Below are 23,528 nucleotides of genomic sequence, written 5' to 3' on the forward strand. Positions count from 1 at the left end.
CCTTTTGCTTATGTGGTGCTGATGAATCGAACCCAGAGCCTCAGGCATGCAAGGCAAGCACTCTACCACTGAGCCACCTTCCCAGCCCCAGAGCTTTTGTGTTTTTTAGGCAACAAGTTAGTCATGGGGCACGAGAATAATCAGATAATGTGAATGTCCTCTCTGAATATTCTCCCTTTCCCTTCCCTCACTTTCTTTTACAAGAATCAGAAGTTCTCCAAATTTTCCACTGTCTTTGAGAGGGAGGGAGTTTGGGATCTTTGTGGCCTGTGAGGAGCAGGTGGAAGGCTTAGCCCTGCCTGACCTGTTTCCATTCCTTCAGAACACCCTAGGACTTTGGATGCTTCTGTAGCAGATCCAAAAGGTAGGCTTCAATGAACCCTTGTGAGGAAACAATCCTATGCTTTTGGTGATGCATCTTAGAACTTGGCTTTGGGAAAGTTGGATTTTTTTCATGCATTTATTGTTGTTACTCTGAAGGTAGTGAAGAGAGGGGTTACAGTTATGTAAGTCAGATGAAGAGTGCATTTCATTTTGAACAATGTCACCCCTTCCCTCATTCACTCCCAGTTTTTCCCTCTTGTCCACCCCCCACAAGTTGTATTGTTCATATTCAACACACTGCTGGATGTGTTCACCATTTATATGCCCCCTTACTCTCCTAAAGACCGATAAATGAACAAACAAGACAAAAAGAGAAGAAAACAAAAACAGCAATAAAGAAAAAAACCTCTTGTTTCCATTTCCTGGAGTTCATTTTGATAAATATTATTTTATATGATCAGATGCACCTAGATAATGTGCCTTTGTGTTCATCTTCTTTGGTCTTACTGTGTGTGGATGCAAAGAGACATGTATAATTTATCATGTTCCAATGTATCTTTTAAATCATTCAGTGTGTTTACTTGTAGCTTTATAGGTGCATTGTAGCTCCACAAATAAGGGAAACCATGCAACCTATGTTTCTTTGGATCTGGCTTACGGGGCTTAATATATTTTTTTCAAGTCTTTCCACTTTCTTATGAATGGTACAATATCATTTTTTTTGAGGGAGGAGTAGAATTCAGTTGTGTGTATATACCATACGTTCTTAATCCAGTAATCCACTGAGAGGCCTCTGGTCTGATTCCATATCTTGGCTATGGTATATAGTGCTGTAGTGAACATGGTTGTGCTGGTAACTTTAGTGTGGCCTTGTTTGTGTTCTATTGGATAAATGCCAAGTTACTTGAGCTGATCTGAAACTTTGGCAAAGCAGCAGGGTATAAAATACCCTTCCCCCAAATCACTAGCTTTTCTGTATGCCAACAATGAAAAAATCAAGACTGAAATCAGGAAAGCAACCCCATTTGTAATAGCCTCCCCCTAAACAACAACAACAATAACTGGGAATTAACCAAAGATTCAAAGGACCTCTATTTGCACACTTAAAAAATCTGAAAAAAAGAAATTAAAGGAGATTTAAAGAAATGGAAAAACCTGGGCTGGGAAGGTGGCTCAGTGGTAGAGCGCTTGCCTTGCATGCCAGACGCCCTGGGTTCGATTCCTCAGCACCACATAAACAAAAAGAAAAAAGCCGGAAGTGGTGCTGTGGCTCAAGTGGTAGAGAGCCTTGAGCTGAAGAGCTGAGGGACAGCGCCCAGGCCCAGAGTTCAGGCCCCACGACTGGACCCCAAAAAAAAAAAAAGAAATGAAAAAACCTCTCACACTCATGGACTGGAAGAATTAACATTGTGGAAATGGCAACATTGTCCAGAGCAATTTACAAATTCAATGCAATACTTATCAAAACCACAACATTCTCAATGAAGTAGAGAATGCCAACCCAAAAATTCATATGGAATTAATAAAAGGCCCCGAATATCAAAACAATCCTTAGCAGGAAGAACAGTGCTGGAGGAATATCAATACCAAATGTCAAACACTATTACAAAGCCATATTAATAAAAGCAGCTTGGTACTGATGCAAGAAAGTTGGATTTTAAGAGTGCCAAATGTGTCAGACTTACTGCTGCCTCTTGTTTCTACAGTATGAATTCAGTCTTAGATTAATCCTAATCCTAGCTATTGCTGCTATCCTTTACTCTCCAGCCCTGCTCGCTTCTGGTTGTCAAAACCACTGGAATCCTAAAGAGAAGCCAGCTAGAGCAGCCTGATTGCTAGTCAGGCCTCACCTAAGACAGCACTCAGCATTACTGCTCTTAGATGAGTGCAACAAAAAAGAGATTGGAGTAGAGCTGTGGTTGGCACAACAAATGACCAGAGAAATCCCGAAGTTACACACTGTGAGAGGGATGGTCAAATGGATTAAGAGCCAGGAAACCAGAGCAGCTAGTAATGGGTCATTCAAAAAGTCACTTCTCTTGGTTATTGTACATTTAATTGAATTAGAAACCTTTCAGTTTTGTTTGGGATAGTTAGTGAGCTATGCATGTAATTCTGACATTGCCCATGAGTACTAGAATTCTTGCTGCCTCCAACCCCCCCCAAAAAAACCTTGACATTTGGGGACAGATTATTAAAGTTGTAGGCATTTCAGGGAAGCCCTTGAGCTCAACAGCTTAAACTTTCAGGATATGAAGGACTCTCAAGTATGGTCAAGAGTTCTTGAAGATAGACAATAGGCCCCACAGAGCTAGCTATATAGTATATATGTGGGTGGGGGATGGGGTAGACAAATGTAAGTTAGTTCCTTGATCCCTAAATTCACTATCTTGGAGCTGTAGCTGTGCTCACATGGTTGTTGTTGATAAGATGGAGAATTTGGGTGGTTTGGTTGGAAAGGCCCCTAGTTCCATTTTGAAGTGTTCAGACAAGGAAAAAAAGTGCTTGGAAACAGGCTATCTGCTCTTTAGTGAGAAGAACAGTGGTCAGAGTGCCAGCATGGCATTGCTACCACTGGCCTGCAGTGGAATCTGCAGATCTGACTCTGCACAGCAGGCCCTCTCCTCAGGGAGCACTTGCTGATAAGGAAGCAAACTATGCGAGTGATTTGGATATGGGGATTTGCAGCCAAAGGAGGGATGTAGTTGGTTTTCTAAAATTAAATAGTTGGTTTTTTCATTTCTCAGTTGTATGTGTTTTAAAATTAAACCAACATTGGCGATTATAAGTTGAGAAATAAAGGCCCCTTTGCAACTGTCATTTATCGAGACTATCTAAAAGTAACTTCCTAAAGATTTAAAAATATCCACGTAGAAAATTTTCAGGCATGTGAAAGATTACATGATATACACTTTTTACGTTAAAGAGGAAATATATTAAACACAATGACTTAGTTATAAATCTTAGTTATTTAAGGGGGATCATGATCAAAGTTTTGTTATCTGATAATACTGCTTGGTTGGCTTACTTTTTCCCTTAAAAAATCTCACTATGAAATGGTAATCCAGCATTTTATCTCACTGTGGAGTCCTTTTGATGTGTCAGGTACTATACAAGGTGCTGGGGAATCCAATAGTTAGGGAAAAATAAATCCAAAGTAACTATCCCAAATGGCCAGCTTGTACCATGTGAGGGCATTGCTGCCCACAAGCATTGTGGGAGCTTGTATTGTCATTACAAGCATTCAAGCAGCGGCTGACTTCTGAGGAAGAGTTTGCTGAATTAAGATAGATAGGGATTTTCTCGATAATAACATTACTGAGTTAAAAGCACTAAATTTAGTGGCATGTGTAATTTAGTTATAACTTCGTGTACAATATAGCTTTTAGTATATTCACAGAGTATTTCATGATCATCACTACCATCTATCTGGCAAAACATCTTCATGGACTCCTCCAGGAGGTGGTACCCCATTGCCAGTCCTCAGTCCATCTGTCTCCATAGGTTTTCCTTCTCTGATATCTGATGTAAATGGAAGCATCTTTTGTGACTGGGCTTCTTTCAAGGTTCTTTTGTGTTATGTCAGCTAGCAGTATTAGTAATAATTCTCTTAAAGGATTCTACCACATTGGTTTGTTTATTTCTCAGTTGAGGGATATTTTTATCTGTTTCTCTTTCCATTTTCTGATTATGAACAATGCTTCTATAAATGTGAAGATATGTTTAAAATTCTTTTGAGTATATACATTGCAGTGGAATTACTGACATATATTAAGTCTATGCTTAAACTTTTGGGTAATGACCAGAAGACGTTTCAAAGGGGACAAACCAATTTGCATCCTCACTAATGATGTGTGAAGGTTCTATTCTGTTTGTTTTAGCCATCCTAGTAGGTATGGCTTTATGACCTAAAATGGTAGATATTATTTCCTGTGCTTGCTAGCCTGCCTACCTGCTGCCTGCCTGCCTGTCTGCTTTTCTTCCTTCCTTCCTCTCCTCCTCACCTTTTTCTTTCTTTTTTTTATATTTCTGGTACCAGGGTCTGAACTTAGGGACTGGTACCTGTTTGGCTTCATTGATTCATGTGGTATTTTATCACTTGAGCCACATCTCCACACTAGCCTTTTTGTTGGTTAATTGAAAGAGTCTTGTGACGTTTTGCTGTGGGCTCTCTTTGAACAGGGAGCCTCCAGATTTCAGTCTCCTGGATAACTAGGATGATAGGATTACAGGCATGAACCATAATGCCTAGCTATGTTTGTGTATATTGGTTGAAGAAATGTCTGTTTAAGTCATTTGCCCACTCTGAAGTTGTACACTTTTCCTTGTTATTGTTGTGTTAAAAATTCTTTATGGATTGTGGATACAAGTCCCTTATCAGATACGTGCTTTGTGAACACTTTCAGCTAATGGATTATCTTTTCACTTTCTTCATTGCCTCATAGAATGAGATGAGGGATGTGGTCCCTGTAATGGCTGACTTTGACTATCAACTTGATTGGATTGAGAGGTGCCTAAGATATTAGTAAAGCACACTTCTGTGTTTCTTCTTTTAATAAATTATGTTTTATTATCTTTAGGTAATTGTACAAAGAGGTTATTGTTCAACATGTCAGCTTATGAATACAATGCTTCTTAATCAATATCAACCTTTCTATAAAGATGTTTCCAGAGAGTTAACTAAGGGTATGTAAGACCTGCTCTGAAAGCAGGTGGTACCATCCTGTTGGATGGTAAAAGAGGAAAAAGGAGAAAGCCCACTATGGTCTGCATGCTCTTTCTCTCTTTCTGCTTCCTGGCTACTATGGGATGAGCTGCCTACTCTGCCTCAGCTTCTCCTCCAGGATGGATTGAAAGCTCTGAATCTGTGAGCCAAAATGAATCTTTCTTCACTCAAATTGTTTTGCTCAGATATTTTGTCACAGACATGAGAAAGTGAGTAATATATTTCTGTCTTTTCAAATCTGTAAAATACTTTTCCTTAAACTTTTGGTGGAATTTATCTGTGATGACATCTGCATCTGAGGTCTTTTTATAAGGAGTTTTTGATTATGAATTTAATCTGGCTAGTTGTTTTAAGCATGTTTCAAATTTCTACTTATTCTTGATCAGTTTTGGTAGTTTTTCTTTCATCTAAATTTTTGTGTAACTTATTCATGTAAAATTGTTCATTGTATTTCCTTATAGTCCTGTCTAGATCTGTGAAGTTGGTAGTCATTTTCACTTTAATTCCTTGGTCTCTAATTGCTTTTTTTTTCTTGATCATATTAACCAAAGCTTACTTCCACTTTTTTTCTTTTCATTATTTTTTAAAGGTTGTTAAATAAGCTGAATTTCTCTATTGGTTTCTCTTCTTATAACATTTATCATTGACATAACTTTTTAATACTTTCTTCATTCTATTTACTTTGTATTCAATTTATAGGTTCACCATAAGATCATTAATACGTGATTTTTATTTGGTTTTCAGTCTATCCCATCTCTTCCTTTTAGTGAAAGAATTTATAGGTATAAAGTTCCCAAGTTCTTGTGTTCCTGACACTCTGGGGGTTGAGGCTCCCATAGGCCAGGTAAGCAAGATAGCTCTAGGGAGAGTTAGAAAACAACTAGGCTTAAAGAGTTTTGCAAACTTAAAAAAGTAATAAAGCTCACTGTTTTCAACAAAATTCAGCCAATTTTTAAAGCAAACATTCCTTGGTTATTATGTATTCTTTGGTTAATTTCTAGAAAATAGAAAAAGGTTATTTTGACAATTTTTTGCCAATATTTTCATAGTTTTTATGTAGGAGTAGATTCTTAGGGGATTCATAACCCTATTATTGCAAAGATTGGTCCAAATTAGGGTCTTGTAAGTTTAATGTTCCATAATTCTAATATCTGAGATCTTTTTTTTTAATGTCTTTGGGAGGAAAAAAACATCTGTTTCTTCTGCTTTGCCATCAATGTGAGTGACATAAAAGAGAAATTGCAGGAAGTACTTTTGATGTCACAGGAAATTCCTGCGGACAGGAAGTTACTCTCTCTGAAACAAAACAGCCATTTTGTGAAAGAAAACATGCTGAAATGCCATGCTTATATGGTGTGTATAAATCATAAATTCCTTTAGGGGCCTCAAAACAACAAAACAAAATACAAATGAAAAATAAAAAAAAAAGAGAAAAAACTGCAAAGACTAGCTGACAGATAGATAACAGGTGTTTTCCCATACCTGGGTTTCCTGGTAGCTAAGGTAAAAGGGGGAGGAGTCATGAATTCCTCATTGTCTGATAGAAGAACATAAACAAATGTATGTCTGAGCAATTTTTTTCCTGGTACAGATTCTAGGAGGAACTTATTAATTGGGTCTCGATGCAATGGACAGATTTCTTCAACTGGGCTCTCTTTAAAGGATTTCCATTTTCACCAAGTTCAAGGTGCAAGTGTTCATGGAGGAGGTGGCAGGTACCTGCAGAGACAGGTTTGGAGGGAAAGGAGAGAACCCTTGTAGGAAGGAGGGAACTCATTGGGGAGGATTCTTCAAGGTAAAATGTTTGAGGAGGCCCCTGAAGGATAAGGAAGATCTTGGAAAGTAGAAAAGGATGAAAATTACAGTTAGAAAGACAGAGTGATTTCTAATAGTGTTGGAAATGTGGAGCCCATTTGAAAGACATTTTGTAGATTTAACAGCAACTTTAGTGATCACTTGAATACAAGTATGTATTTTGTTTTCTCACCCTAGATAAATAATGTGTGGAGATGGCTGAATGCCATCAATGAGTTTATAGCTGAGAAAGGCTGACCAAAGCACCAGACATTTTAGGTTAACTGAACAAGTCAACACACTGGATGTTAAAAACAAAAAAACACTGGAACATGATAAATTATACAGGTTTCTAGACATTCACACAGTAAGATCAAAGGAGGCTATTTTTAGTAGCAGATCACAAAGGCTCAATAGCTATGTGCATATGATCATATAAAATAATACTTATTGAACCCTAAGAAGTGGAAACAAGGTTTTTGCTGTTGCTGTTTCTGTTGTCTTTTCCTTTTGTTTGTTAGTTTATTTGTCTTTGGGAGGGTAAAGGGGAGCACAGAAATTGTTGGACAAAGGGTGAACAAATATGGCAGTCATACTCACTAGATACTATGTTGAAAATGAACTATTCAACTTGTAGGTGGGGATGGGAAGGAAAAACTGGGAGAGAAACACTTTGGCCCTTGTGCCTGGCAAGAAAAGAATTCAGGTAATACTTGAAGATGACAGAAAAGTTTATTGGAAGAGAAATATGACAGAAAGAGCATGTGGCATTAATGTATCACGAGAAGATGGCGGTTCAGTGCTTCTGAGCTGTTTTGGGCTGTCTTCAACTGTCTTCCCTATTGCAGAGCTTGACCTAGGGTTGAATAGTGAAAACTGGATGGCTTTCTGATTGGCATGTTTCTTTTCGGTTTCCTGTAAGGTTCAAACACCAAAGATTTACTGTCCCATTCAATTTCCTCATTTGTTTGTCCTCTGTACTTCCTCATTCTTTTATACTCTCTTGAACCCATTTGATTGTCAGGCAGGTTTGGTTTATCAGCTTATCTTGCCGTCTGCAAGTGGCACAGGCTTTAATTCCCTGATTGTCTACTTTTGGCTACTTTTCTACTGAGCTCATACCAAAAACCTCATAGGGTTATGTCAGTGAGAAGGGCGTCATTTAAAAAAAATATTGTCTATCATCTGATTGTTACAGATAGTCTAGACTGATGATCTTGCTTGATTTTACTGGTACTAGGTCAGATCCCTGACATTTTAACTTAAGATGGTTTGTACTCCCCTGTATGGCCTTTCTGTTGGTTTTAATTCTTCCTATTTGAATGCTTTTCTCTGGAGTTTAGGGATGGGCAATGATAAGGGAGGACAAATATGTGCTAAAAAGTTGGGCGCAGTCCTAAGGGATACTTTGTTGTCCCTTTGTCCAGTAACTGCAGATTCATGTCCTTTCTACATACTGGTCATAACTACAGAATCTAATTTGACAAAGCTTTTGATCTCTTGATGGGGCACTTCTGTGTCCAGATGATACACACAGACCTGGTTCTGGACCTTATCCTGGTTCACCTGGTGGTGGGCCCCATGAGAACTTTATGGCTTCCTTGGATTGATTCAACAAATATTTACTAAGCATTTACTATGGTCACATACTGTGCTCAAAATCAGATAAGGGCGTTCTAGTCCTGGAGCTCACAAAGCTCACAGAATAAATAGTATAGGAAAGAGGAATTGCACCAAAGGTCTACAAAGTGCCACAAAGGATACACATACTATTTATTTTATTTTATTTTTATGCTGGTACTAGGGGTTGAACTCAGGACTCACTCGGCTTTTTTGCTCAAGGCTAGCACTCTACCACTTGAGCCACAGCTCTGCTTCCAATGTTTTTGGTGGTTCATTGGAGATAAGAGTCTCAATGATTTTTCTGCCAACGCTGGCTTCAAACTACAATCTTCAAATCTCAGCCTCCATAGTAGCTAGGATTATAGATTTGATCTACCAGCATCCAACTAATAATAATAATTTTAGAAAGAGGAAATGCCTTGCGTGCAATAGGTCCTTGTGGAATAATAATTCTTTGCATGTGAATATACCAGCAGGCTGAAATCTCCTACTCCTAGAACTTATCCTTATCCTTACACTTCTTATTTCTGTGGAATGGAAAAACATGTTTCAACATTTGGTTTTTCAATACAACTAAAGCAACTAATCTCTCACAGTTCTGTAACCCTAAGCAAAGAAACAGTTGCTTTTGCTATGTCCTCACTTGATCCCTATTTTGTGATGTTCAACTACTACCTGTGTGTGTGTGTGTGTGTGTGTGTGTGTGTGTGTGTGTGTGTGTATACACTGGTCTTGGTGTTTGAACTCAGGGCCTGGATGCTGTCCCTGAGTTCCCGCCCCCCCCATCAAGACTAGTGAGTGCTCTATCACTTGAGCCTCAACCTTACTCTCAGCTTCTTTTGGTAGTCAATGAGAGGTCAGATTCTCTTGGTTTGTCCCACCTGGGCTAGGTTTAATGGTGATCTTCAGATTCTTAGCTTATAAGTAGCTAGGATTACAGGCATGAGCCACCAGACTTTTATAGATGAGAAAACTGCTTTTAAGGTTTTAAACTTCTTATGTCCTTTATAACTCTAGGGGAGAGATGATAGAAGTGGTAAAAGAAAGCAAAGGTCAGTCAGCTGTGGTGGCACATGCCTGTAATCTTAGCATTCAGGAAACTAAGATCAGTTTGAGTTACATCTGAAGACCTTATCTCGAAAAAGCAAAAAGCGAAAGTCTTCTCACAGCTGATATCTAAGCTACCTCTGTATAGTTTGTTTTTTAGGTTGAATGCTGGTTTAAACAGGTATTATTACATTTTCCTACATACCCTTCTTTTACTTTTATTTCACTGTTGAGAAATGCATACACAGTACTGCTCTCTTGGGGCTGTTATGATGATAAGATGAACTAAGGCATGTAAATAAAGCTCCTAGCATGTACCATAAACTTAATAAATTCCCAGTAGTAGACCTGCCATCATTCATATGAGACAATACAGTGAGAGCTCAAAACAATGCTATAAAGACCAGCAAGGAAATTTGGCTTAGTTAAAAATAAATCTCCAAATGTCTGGGCTTCATTATTTGCAAAACGAGTTACGACCCATAGTGGCTTAGAGTTTCTAGGGAAATTGAATGAGAAAATGTAGGTTGAAAGTTCCTACTTCAACTCTCGGGCAGAGTGACAGTTCTTGTTAGAAGAGGCAGAAGCATCTAGAAGAGGCTGGCCTTGGCCAGAGATCAGTCAGATGCATCCAGGCAGGGCAAGTTCCTGGAAAGCACTGGAAGGTCGGGAGGAAGATTTCTAGGAATACAGGTATGTTGGAGTCACTTGGCTACAGGTTTATTACAGGCAGAAGGAAGACAGAAGGGCTTAATCCTAGAGACTAAGATGGGAATCAGGAAAAATGAGAAAAAAAGCAGAATCAAGATTGAAAGGAGAGGAAATCAGGACTGATGAGTGAATGGCTGCTGCTACACATTACACTTGTTTTCATTGGAAGCCAAAGCAGATGTAGTATCTGTGGGTATGGGTGGGAAGAATTGGGGGATGCCAGGCCATTCTAGGCTATGACTGTGGTTTAGCTGGTGGGGATATAGGATGGTCAATAGAGACTGGGTGTCAGTGGTAGGAAGACTCAATGAAGCTGTAGACCATTTTTCCAACTTTAGACCACAAAGACACTTGTGTTTTACTGGGGATCACAGGCCAGATGTATGTCTTGACAAGATGCACTTGTCGCTGGAAGTTCTCCATTTCCACGGTGTCTTGTTGCTGGGCTGTGTATAGCTGGGTTTCTAAGAGAGAAATGTATATCTTCTTCTCTCTTCTACAGTCTGAAAGCAAATGCTTTCTGTGAGTTGGTCTGTCTGTATGCATCTAAGTCTTGCTCCCTGAGGGTCTGGAGAAAACAACTTCAGCTCAAAAACATCCCAGGATAGAAAATGGTAATAAACAAAAACACAGCAGGAAATTGGATCAGGATGAGATTTATGAGTCCTGTCTTCATCAGCCATTCCAGTGAGGATGGAGAGAGCTGCGGAGGCCAGGCCTGCTAACTAACCTCTTAACCCTGCTATTGTCCTGGGGTATGGGGGAGGGGAGAGATGATGGACAGGGCTTCCCACAGTGAAAGAGGCCTATGGTTATTGTAGTTCAGCAGGGGAGGTGGGTCATCACTGAACTATTATAAGGAGATCAAACTCATAGCGCAATCCCAGTGGTAAATCTGACACTCTAATACTTGAGAGAAGTGGATGCTTAATCTCGATGCTAGGATCTTATGCCAAGAGCAGGGCAGTGGGAAAATCTTGAGTTCTTCTTTTGTAGTTCTTGTATGTGCCAAATGACTATCCCTTTTCACAAGGCTTACAAGCTGCCTCACTGCCAAAAAAGAATCAGGGCTCATCCGTCAAGGCAATGCTTGCTTCTGTTAACTTCAGAAAAGGGACCTAGTGGCCCCTTTGTGAGGAGGTGGTGTCTTAGTCCATTTTCCATTGCTATAACAAAATACTTTTGTTATAGCAATGGAAAATGGTAATGACTAAAAATGTTTATTTAGCTTACAGTTTTGGAAGTGCAAGGCCAAGGTGCTATTGCCACCTGGTTGTGCTAAGGCCTTGGCGGATAGCATGACAATGGAGATAGTGTGTGGTGAGACAGGAATGCCAAGTATACGGCAGGGATAGGGCAATGTTGCTCTCTTATAGGAACACTTTCTTGTGGGAAGTGACCGTGGTTCTGTGACAGCTATGAGATCCCTGTTAAGGGCTAGGTCCCAAATGACTCAATGCTTCTCCTGTTGCCATTGTGTCAGTCACTTTTCATCACAGTGATAAAATACCTGAGGAAACCAACTTAAAGGAGGAAAGATTAATTCTGGCTTAAGATTTCATTCTGTGGTTGTCTGATGCCATTGCTATGTTCTTGTAATGAAGCAGAGCCTCATGGCAGCAGGAATATGAGAAAGAGGAGCTACTCCCCTTATGGAAGCTAGAAAGAAGAGAGAGAAAGAGAGTGAGAGTAGAGACAGAAAGAGAGAAGAGACAGAGAGAAAGACAGAGATAGAGATAAAATATACCCTTCAAAATTACTACCTGAGCTGGGCATTGGTGGCTCATACCTACTCAGGAGGCTGAGATCTGAGGATCATGGTTCAAAGCCAGCCTGGGCTGGAAAGCCCATGAAATTCTTCTTCATTTTTTGCTTATGTGGCACTGAGGAATCAAACCCAGGGCCTCATGCATGCTAAACAAGCACTCTACCACTAAGCCACATTCCCACCTATCCCTTGAAATTCTTATCTGCAAGTAACTACTAAAAGCTGGAAATGGTGCTGTGGCTCAGAGTGGTAGAGCACTAGCCTTGAGCACAAAAGTTCAGAGACAGTGCCCAGGCCCTGAGTTCAAGAGCCTCTGGAATCAACACACATAAAACATCACGTACCCCAGTGACCTACTTCCTACAACTAGGCTCTACTTCTAATAGCCCAGTAAGTTATGAAGTTAACACCCTCCTGATCTAATCACCTCTCAAAAGTTCCACCAACTGGGGACCAAACTGCCAATATGAGAGTCTCCGGGCCATTTTGTATCCAAATCATCACAACTTCACTGAAGACTGAGCCTTCAATATATGAATAAGACTCATGAAACCCACGGCAGGTACTAACTTGGAGAACTTTCTACCTAAGTGTTCACAGGTTGATGTGGATCTTGAACTGTAGATCTTGAACTGTGGTGCACATGAGTGTAAACAGGGTATGTCTTAGAAATTCAGGTTTCTGAATTCCAATTATGATTCTAATAGTCCATGGAAACTCCAGGTATCTGAGGTTTTATAAGCATCCAGGTGGTTTTGGTGCAGATGGGTTGCTAGTCATGCTTTGAGAAGTGTGGAAACTATGGGCTGCATTTTGGGCTGGGAATCAGAAGGAAGTTCTGGTATTGGCTCTCCCCGTAGTGTACTATGCAGCCTTTGGCAAATCACCTCCCATCTATGGGTCTGATTCCTCTATACATAAGGGGGTTGGGCTAGAACAGCCAATCGCAACACAAGATGCATAATAGGGTCACATGGAAGCCTTGATAAAATGCTGGTACCTGAGCTGAGGCTCTCACGACATTTCAACACACTGGGGTACATTCTCTGAGGCCCCAGTTGACTCCTTGCTGCTGGGATTGAAGACTATCAGGGATGGGGAACACTTTTTCTTCCAAAAGCCCTTTGGATATGTATGGCATCATTTGTAGGCTGTACAAGATCGGTACTGATAGATGGATATGGGAAACCCAAAGGAAGCATACATGTCTATCCATCATGTACCAGATGATTTCAAGGTCCTGATATGAGCTGAGGGCCAGATGTTCCCCACCTCTGTAAGATGATCCATTATTTCTTCCCAGTCTCAAATTTTTAGGGAGTATAACCCCATATTATTCATGTTTTATTTTTTCACTAATCTCTGTCATGGGAGAAATTTCTAAGTGATACCATTTTGTAAATAAAGACCATCACCTAATTAGTTTCCAAATAAATAAAAGAGAATAAATAAAGCACAAACTTAGATTAAAACCACTTTCACCTTACTTTGATTTTTCTTCTTAACAAAATACCAAAATTGGTTTTATGATAATTGCTGCCACTCTGGTCACTTATTCATCTATCCTCTTAATAAATATGTATTTGGTGTCTATATTAGTTGCTTGAAAAAATATTATAGTCCATTCGGTGGATCAAATTCTCATCAAGAGCTCATATCTTGAAGAGCCCTGCTGTAAACATTCGCATTTTATTATATCATTCACCCATTACAACAGTCTTCTAAGACAGAGACAGTTGTACTTCCATTTTAGGGATATTTTATGGATGGGGAAGCCCAGGTACAAAGAAGTTTTTATATAATCTTAAGGTCACCATAGCCTGTGTAGCTGGGATTCAAATCAGGCCCTGACCTCTTGGTGTGGTCTGGGATAAAGGTTGTTCCCTTCCAGAGGCCAGTTTCTTTCTGAGCCTAATGACCTTCGAGTCTCTTGGATCCCTTGTATCTCACAGGTCCACATCTGCTCTCAGTTCCCTCAGGAGGTCCCTGGACTGTATCAAGGAGAGCCTGCGCATATTCATCGACTTGGGGGAGAAAGACAAGGCAGCAGAGGCCTGGCTGGGGGCTGGACGCCTCCATTACCTCATTCAGGAAGATGAGCTAGTGGAGCTGTATCTGCAGGTGTGTGGAGAATTTACCAGCTTGGGTATAAAGGAGGTACTTGTGGCCAGAACCTGAGAGGAATAATGTCCAAGCCAGTAGGTTGAGGGTGGGCATTTGGCATTCACAGGAACGGGGAGGAGCTTCTGCATTCTTTTGGAATTTTACTTGCCTTCTGGAATGTGCAGGAGTGGATTAACTCCTTGCCTCTCAATTTCAGTCATTTATAATTTAAGTTTACGGCTTTGCTACATCCATGAACTTTCTGTACCATTATTCATTATTTTCATTTGGTACTTTTTTCCCCCCTTATGCTTGGCTTTACAAGATAGTGTTTGAAATCATTAGCTTGAAGTATTATTGGTCTTTTTTTCAAACTAATACTTGACTATTAAAGTGTTGCTAGGCACTAGTGGCTCATGCCTATAATCCTAGCTACTCAGGAGGCTGAGATCCAAAGACAGAGGATAGAGTCCAGCCCAAGCCAAAAATTCTAAGAGACTTCATCTCCAAAACAACCAGCAAAAATTTCGGCTAGAGTCATGGATCAAGTGGTAGAGCACTAGCTGAGCAAGTACAAGGCTTTGAGTTCAAACACCGGTGTTGGCAAAAAGCAACCAACCAACCAACCAACCAACCACATAAACAAGGCACAAAGTGTTTACCTATGTACTGTTAAAAACCACTTTTAGTACCACCCAAACAGTTCTCTATCTCAGGATGGGAAACTGTCAGATAAAGAATTGCTGCAACTTCTTAGTCCTATGTGTGTGAGGCCATTCTAGATTTGAGGGGCTTTAGCAGAGGTTCACATCAGAATATCTGGATCTGTTCTTGCCATTCCTGTGGAGGGGCGGACACCCTTCACTCTTCCTTTGCCAGCAGTCTCTGTCTCATCCAGGCAGCCATCCAAACAGCCCTGACGTCCGAGGAGCTCTCCCTGGCCCTCAAGCTCCACGAAGAAGCTGGTGACCTCTTTTTCAATGGGCCCCGCCACAGGCACCGTGCTGTGGAATATTATCGAGTAAGTCACAATCTGAGAAGTGTGCAGAGCGCACGTGGGCACTGACGGGGGCAGAGTAAGTCACAATCTGAGAAGTGTGCAGAGCGCACGTGGGCACTGACAGGGGCAGAGTAAGTCACAATCTGAGAAGTGTGCAGAGTGCACGTGGACACTGACAGGGGCAGGCCCACACTATGACCCAGATCCTTCTTCCCTTTTCTCACTGGTTTCCCCCTTACTTTCCTTACTTGTTCAGTGCTTACCTGCTCTCCTTCTCTTCAATCTAGTCACTCTTACACGCACTTTGAGGCTTGGGAAATAATCTTTCCCATGTAGAAAACCTTAGTAATTATGTCTCTTGAGGGCACAGTACTTTACAGTGTGTAGCACACTTACACCTTTGCCTGCGTTCCTCATTCCTTCTGGTGCCACTGTGGTAGAAAAGTTTTTGATGGTTCTGGGGATGGAACCCAAGCCCTTTTTCTTGGCGGGCAAGCATTTGACCATTGAGCTATGTAAGAGGTACATGAGTGAACACTAAAACTTTTTGTTATGATTTTATCCAGCATTAATAAAACATACTTGTAAAAATTTAAAATGTATAATACCAGCTCATCAAATCCATGATTTTACAGGTTTATTGCAGAAGTTGAGGCAAGAAAATAAGCATTGGCGTATAAAATGCTAATTAAATCAATGTTCAGATATTGAGCAGGTGTGATAATTGTTCATCACAGACTGAAGTTCAGGAAATCTGTAGTACTGAATTCTAAAATTTTACTGATTCAGATATTAGCTCAGTTTATTTGTTCAGTTTAGCTATCAGACAAGATCAGGCATTAATTATTTGAAGGTAAAGGAAACATATCCCTGTCTACCAAGTGCTTATTTAATCTCTCTCTCTCCTCCTCCCTCCTTCTCTCCCTCCCTTTCCTGACAACACTGGGTCTTGCACTCAGGGCCTTGTGCTGTCTCTTGGAATTTTTGCTAACAGCTGGCTCTCTACCACTTAAACCACCCTTCCAGTCCTGCATTTTTTCAAGTTCCTTAGAAATGGAGTGTCAGGGACTCATGGAATCTCATGCACTTCTCTGCCCAAATTGGCTGTTAACCATGATCCACAGATGTCTCCTGGGCAGTTAGGATTACATGCATGAGCTACTGGCTCCTAGCAAAGTATTTATTTTCATATACACCAGAAAATGATGCTCAGAGATTGGCTGCCTAAAATCCCACCACAATGAAACTAATGGAAAAGGCCATTTATTGAGCATTGAATACATTGCTCATGCTTATAGTGATTATAGACACAGCACATGGTCATACATGCACTTAGCCACTGTGTATGTTGACAGTGATTTTAGACACTTCCCACGCTCATAGTGATGTTTCACAGTGCATTCACTCACACATATGTTCCTGACTTGTGAGCATGCTCACATGTGCATGTATTAACTCTGTGTGTGTGGGTGCTCAGGAAGCATTAGAGATCAGTGAATTACTTCATAGGTGACCTAAGGAAGGACCAGCTCCCTTTTCTGCTCTCAGTTGCTTCAATTTTAGGAAGTTGGATGATCTTCAACCTCTGAAATCTGGGAAAAGCACCCAGAACAGGGCCCAGAAGAACCAGTTGAGAAAAGGCATATGTGGCTTTCCAGTAGCCAGCCCTGAAGGAAAGGCAATCAGGAAAGGGCAGGCCTCTGAGCGCAGGTGGACTGAGGTCCCTGTGCCTCTCTGTTGTCAGGCTGGGGCTGTTCCTTTGGCAAGGAGGATGAAGGCTGTGAGGACAGAGCTCCGAATCTTCAACAAGCTAACAGAGCTGCAGATCAGCCTTCAGGGCTATGAGAAGGCTTTGGAATTTGCCACGCTGGCTGCCAGGCTGAGTGTAGTCACAGGTAAGTGGTCTTCAATGCGCAGTGCATTGGATAGGAAGGATAAATGCTACTTAAAGCTGGCTAGGAAAGTAGGACACCTGCTCAGGCTTCAGGCATCAGGGTCCTAACCCCAAGTCAAGCAGTTAGGAGACTATAATTAAGCATTTTGCTTAGCTTTTACCTCCTTTTTCCTTATTAGAGAAGCAGGACCCACTCTGAAGTCTACGGCATCCCTACCACATCCTTGGATATATCGCATTGCCTGAGCTGCACTAATTCTTTTTTTTTTCCAGTTCTTCCTAGAAAATTTTATTATTTTATTATTATATTAATTTTTAAATATTTTAACCGTTCTATTTTATTATTTATTATTTTATTATTCATTTTCAAAAATGTAATTCTTATATAATAGTTACTATTATTTCCTGAGTAAGAGGTAAATGCTATTTCATCCTAAGGGTAGGCAATGCTCCCATTATATAAGGGTTTTGACATGAACTTTTAGTTGTTTGATTATTAGTCACAAGCTTATTTTCCCATGAAATTGAAATGTAAATGAAGGTCAAGTTCCCATTTCTCTAACTCACTACATATTTGAAATAACTTGCCCTTAAAGGGAAAGCAAGGGAGTGGGAAACAGTTGAAGTTACTGCATAGAACAAAGGTAGAACAAAAAAGAAAAAATAATAACTCGAGTGTTAGTGGTTGAAGGTGAGCAGGTGTGATTAGAGAGTCTTGGTTTGATGCAGGGGGAAATGGAATCTTCTGAGATGGTTCTGGAAGGGACTTCTGGGCATTATCAAGGACATCTAATGGAGATGATGCAGGACTTAAATGTGTCTAATTGCACTCAGGAGCACCCACGTGTTTTTCCTACCTTTAACTTTACTGCAGAAAATCTCATTTGAGCAGATCTGCTCAACATAGGCAAAGCTTCAGGGCCTGGCTCAGCCCTATCTGTGACTGCTCTGTAGCCTGTCGAGCCAAAAGAGGGAGTGTTCACTTTCTATCCATGTGCTTCTCTGTGCTGGGAGTTTTTGAATTTTCTTTTCTTTGGATTTTTTAAAATTGGCTTTTCCCCTTTGAAGCTTAGAAGTGATGTTTTTAGATGGTCTCCAACAGCTACCTTGAAAGATACCTCAAAGATAGGATTGGACTGTAAGACTTTGTTTCTTGGCAGGTCACTTGTGATGAAAGACATTAGTTATTAAAATAATAAACACATTTAAGTCTAAAATACCAAACCATGGGCCCATTAGGAACCAAAGACTGAAAGCATGCTGTAGAAGTAAGTGGATCGCTGTAGTACAGGGGGGTGGGAGCTGGTCTTGCCTAGGGAGGGGCTGCTTATTGGTGGAGAGACTACATGGCGAAGGGATTTATTATACAGTTATTTACTATAAGGCTTCCTAAGCTGTTCAATCAAGCCAGTCTTGTCACCGTATTCCATCATAGGATTTAAGGAATTACTATGCCATCTGCAATGCAGAGAACATTTTCTTCAGGCAATCATCTAAGTCCAGCATGCATAGTACTAGTTTATCTCAGCGATCCCTGTGTTTCTTTGGTAGCACTCTTCAAAGGTGAAATGTATGTTTTGGGGGGGGGGTCAAGATTGTTTTAGGAACGTCTATGTCCTCTGAGACAATAAGCCTCACAAGGGCAGGAGCCTCTTCTGTGTTGTTTACTATGCACCATAAACAGTCCCTGACATCTGGTCTACTACAGAAAGTTTTACAGAGTGAATGTGTGAATGAAGGATACAAAATTCTGGCTATAGGACATGCTCCTCAGTTTTCCTATTCCTAGGAGATCAGAAGCAGAAGCTGGTGGCCTTTCACCGACTGGCTACTGTGTACTACTCTTTGAACATGTACGAGATGGCTGAAGACTGCTACCTGAAAACCCTGTCCCTTTGCCCACCGTGCATGCAGAGCCCCAAAGAGGCGTTGTACTATGCCAAAGTATATTATCGCCTGGGCCAACTCACCTTCTACCAGCTGAAGGTAAGAGCAAACTTCCCAGCGATGTGAAAGCGACTGCTGAATCACAATTATGCAAGGATGGTAAGGAGTCTTTGGGGTGGAGCTGAGAGGAGGACCAAAGAACTAAGATGGAAAGTTTGCCCAGATCGAGCAGGGAGTAATTCCATGGAGGATACAATGGCTCTTTCCAATAAGTCCCATTGGTGACACCAAAGCTGCTCCTTGTTCCGCTGTGATTACTGTGGCCATGTTGCTTACTAAATATACTTGGTACATTGCCAAGTGCCTATGAGTTCCTTTAGGATCTACATAAATACACAAACCCCTCCCACATAAAGCTTTATAGGCTCCAAAAACAAAATCAAGGTGTATGTTCACAAAATGTTATAAGTCAACTGTTACTCATCTCATGATGATCTAAACCTGTATGCCATCAAAAATGTTAGAGATCATGAGGTGTGGGACTTTGATTGGGGGTACATTTAAGTCCTAAGAAGGCTTTAGTATCTGTATTCCTACTTGCTGGGTGGAATTGAATTTAGGACTTCTTGTTCTTCTGCAGATATGTTCCAGTTCTGACCCTAGAACTGTGTCTACAAGGTTGACTTCTTGTCAGTGGCCCCTAGTCCCTGGCACAATCTTTCATTTCTTAGTACCATAACTCCCAGCTCTTGCCTATTTAGCCCCCTGGGGACACTCAGGTCAGCTCTGCTCTCCTTTTCTTGTCCAGACTTTGTTTCTGGCCTGAACTGATTATTGACTTATGAGGGTAAATGAAAACCAGACCTCTCTTCTTGAGACTCACCTAAGAAGCATGTTTCTCATCCCTGAGTGGCGAGGTGAGGGACTCCCTAGCCATCTTTCTGCACTACTGAAACTCCCTAACAGTGACTCAGTGATAAATTATGCATGGTCTGATTGCATCCACCAAGAACAGAAGAGATTGTAACAGGAAGAATTCAACTCAACCAACTTCAAGCAGAACAGGTAATTTCTTGGCTTAAGTATCTGGACAGCCAAGGTACAGTTGGTTTCAGGTAGTTCTGGTTCCTGGTATTCCAACACCATGGAATGTCCCATGTCCTTCTGTATTTCTACTCCATTCTGTTTCTTGGCTTCCTTCCCTTCCAGCTACTGGGAGGCTGCAGTCCATGTGACAAAGGATAGGGGGCCATTTGTTGGGTCACACTGACAGGTCAGGTTTGGGTCGTGGACACACCCCTGAAGCATTTGTATCTAGGGCAAGATGTGTTGAGGCTGGGTAAGATGCCATCTCTGTGACTGGGAAGGGGGAACACTGTGATCAGCAATGGCACTGGGGCCATAGTGAAGGGGGGAGCAGCTCCCCTAAGGGACCAGAACTTGGGGACAGGACATTGCGCAGAGAAAAGCCTTCCAACCTGTTCCAGAAGTGTTGCTAATGTTGTCTCTTCTTTCCCCTCTGCCATGGGGTTAGGATGCCCATGACGCCACCGAGTACTTCCTGTTGGCCCTGGCAGCTGCGGTCCTGCTGGGTGATGAGGAGCTGCAGGACACCATTAAGAGCAGGCTGGACAACGTCTTCCGGAGCCCTCTGTGGCACAGCCGTCCCTCAGGGTGCTCATCAGAGAGGGCACGGTGGCTGAGTAGTGGGGGCTTGGCCTTCTGAGGAGAACCACCCCATTTCTGACCAGTTGCCATGGTCAGAGGCTGCCTCCAGTCCCTGGGTTCTTATGTACTAATTGGGAAGACCAACATCAGCAGCTGGCCCAGCTCACTGAAAGAAAAGGGCTCCTGGGGAGGGGTCAAAGAGCTGACGGTAGAGCTTTGGTGAGAAGTCTGTTTCCAGGTTGGCACTGGGAGACTTTGCACATGATTGTGGCTCTTCTATATCAGTAGTCTCTGAGATACACTTTTGACCCAATTCTGAAGGAAATGTGAAACTGTGCCTTCCCCTAGAGAGAAAATCAGACACTACACTGGCGAGCAGGCAAGCAGGTTGTACCCTCACCAATCTTCTCAGGGAAAGAACCCTCTCTCTGCCAGCGGGGGAGCACATAGTTTCTTTTCTTTCTTCAAAACCAAAGGGGGTGCCACTCCTCACACAGAGACTGGCAGGGAACAATTCCAATGATTCTGGGCTCCACAGATACAGCCTCAGAAAGACCAGGCTGAACACACAGGCCCTGAGGTGTGATGAGGTACCCCATCTCCACCCTACCTCAAAACTGTGCTCCCACATAGCCCCCCCGACATCTCTAGGGAAACTTTCCCAAGGCTAAGGCTTGAAAATTGAGTATTGAGAAAACTATGTCATAAGTTACATGTAAATAGTGTACATCATTAAATATTGACCATTTACATTCACACACACACATCTTGTCTCCTTTCTCATGGGAATAAGCGAGATGGGAGACTTAAAGAATGGGTTAAATACCAAGATGTCTTATTGATTTCAGGGTAGCTCCTTTGCAAATCATCTCCATTAGTTGCCGATCACTGCTTCACACATGGTTTTGCTTGAAACAGCATTTATGTATCAGAGTTCTTTGCTAATGGAATTATGAATTCTCTAGGGCATGAACTCAAAGTATGTTCTACTGACTAGCAGCATCAGCATCACCAAAGAGACTGTCTGAAATGTGAAATCTGGGGTCCCATCTCAGACCTTTGAAGCTGAACCTCAGGAGTTCAGACCCCTAGTTCTTGAAAGCAGTGATCCAGGTGATAGGAATGTTCAAGGAGCTCTGCTTTAGCAGATGTTCTCAGGTAGTGTGCATAAGATTCACCTGGGACATTTGTTGAACATGAATTGCTTCTAATTCTGGTATGTTAGGTCAATGGTTTGTCCTAGGGACATGCCTATTTAGTGAACAGTTATAATGTTCCTGAAGTAGCTGCTGCAGCCTGGCTGTAAACTATGTGCACGTATCTGATGACCACCGGCTATCAGTTTCTCTGCCTGATACCTATCAAGGTTAGATTTGACTGACAGACCACTGACCTTCACATCTAGCCTTTTGGGGATGTTGTTTGTCTGCTGGAGTGGAAGGGAGGTACTGAACCACCATTGCATTTTCTAGTCACCAAACTCATCTACATATTAGTGCATATTTTCTCTTAGATGTTTGGTTGGTTGTCAGATGCTCTCTACTCTGGAGTTTCTTCCCCAGAAAAGGCAATTGAATGATTTAATCCACTAGTATGCAAAATAGATGCAGTTTTGCTCCCACAACAAGCTATAAAATCTCCAAAGTGGGAGGAATGTTGTGGTTGAGGCTAGCCAGTCTAATCTCCCATGCACAGTCCTTTCAACAACATTCCTGGGCAATGGTCAGGGCACATGCGTTCCAGAACAGTTACACAGCGTGTATTTGAAGGAGGCTCACTTGGCCCTGGAACCCATGCCACAAATCATTCCCTGTCCAACTTGGGTTACAGATCTTTCCCTTTCCCCACCAACCTTGCATTCTTCCCCGGACAGATTTGACAATGCTGTTTCTATGAAAATATGAGTCTCAGAAGGACACTGGGCACCAGGGATGGTATTGTAATGAATGTAATTTCACATTACAGCTTTTCTTACCCCTGCAGCCATATCTTAACCTTGGATCACAAGGAGCTTCAGAAGCACTTAAAACATTATGTCTTCTCACACGCACTTGTAATTGGCCAGATCTTGGTTGTTGTAAATTTACAGATACGTATACACACACAAATGCATGTACATACACCTATACTCATATATGAAGGGCATTGCATGTATCCATGTTATATATTTTATTGGAAGTTTGGGTTACAATTTTGAGCTGTGCATTTTGATCCACCTATCAATCTAGTGTTCAGATGTACATGTTTAGTATTCTTCCAAAGATAGGGTAGGACTGTGTGTATGTGTGTGTGTGTATGCCTGTACTAAGGCTAAAATTCAGGGCCTCGTGCTCTGGCTTGGCTTTTTTGCTCAAGACTGGTGCTCTACCGCTTGAATCACACCTCTGCTTCCAGCCTTTTGCTGGCTAATTGGAGATAAGAGTCTCACAGATTTGTCTGCCCAGGCTGGCTTTGAACCATGATCTTTAGATCTCATCCTCCAGAGTCACCAGCACTGGCAAGAATATCTTTTCTATGTGAGCAAAACATTGTACTATGTAGTTGCAGTTACTGCATTCTGCACTTACATTGCTTACTGAAACAGTCATTAATTTGAAAATCTCACTTTACAACTGTGCCCCTACTGTGCATTGTTCACATTTATAATCTTAGCTACTCACTAGGCTGAGATCTGAGGATCATGGTTGTAAGCCATACTGAACAGAAAAGTCTGCGAACTCTATCTCCAACAAACCAGCACAAAAACAAGTCAAGGAAAAACAACAAAGCACACAAAACAAAACAAAGAAAAATGCACTGGACTGGAGGTGTGGCTTATATGGTAGAGTGACACCCATTAATAAAAAAGTTCTTTTTTGTTATTTTTTTAATTTTATTTTATTTTATTTGCGAACATACTGTACAGAGGGGTTACAATTGCATGGGCAGGATAATGCGTACATTTCTTACCAAGCATTGCAGCCTCCTCCTTTGTTTACCCTTC

The 23,528-nt window shown here is 41.4% G+C and overlaps 1 protein-coding gene across 1 annotated transcript in view; it reads left to right on the top strand.

Moving 5' to 3' along the window:
* The window catches only part of Sh3tc2 (SH3 domain and tetratricopeptide repeats 2), a 63,524-nt gene extending 42,081 nt beyond the window's left edge, over nucleotides 1–21,443 (top strand). The window contains exons 13-17 of the mRNA XM_013025582.1: nucleotides 13,964–14,114; nucleotides 14,995–15,117; nucleotides 16,841–16,991; nucleotides 18,780–18,976; nucleotides 20,412–21,443. Coding sequence (XP_012881036.1) covers nucleotides 13,964–14,114; nucleotides 14,995–15,117; nucleotides 16,841–16,991; nucleotides 18,780–18,976; nucleotides 20,412–20,603 — 814 coding nt within the window. The 3' untranslated portion in view covers nucleotides 20,604–21,443. The remainder of the gene's footprint in view (nucleotides 1–13,963; nucleotides 14,115–14,994; nucleotides 15,118–16,840; nucleotides 16,992–18,779; nucleotides 18,977–20,411) is intronic.
* The last annotated feature ends 2,085 nt before the right edge of the window (nucleotides 21,444–23,528 follow it).

Source organism: Dipodomys ordii, unplaced genomic scaffold (assembly GCF_000151885.1).
Source record: "Dipodomys ordii isolate 6190 unplaced genomic scaffold, Dord_2.0 Scaffold85, whole genome shotgun sequence".
In the NCBI taxonomy this organism is placed as follows: domain Eukaryota; kingdom Metazoa; phylum Chordata; class Mammalia; order Rodentia; family Heteromyidae; genus Dipodomys; species Dipodomys ordii.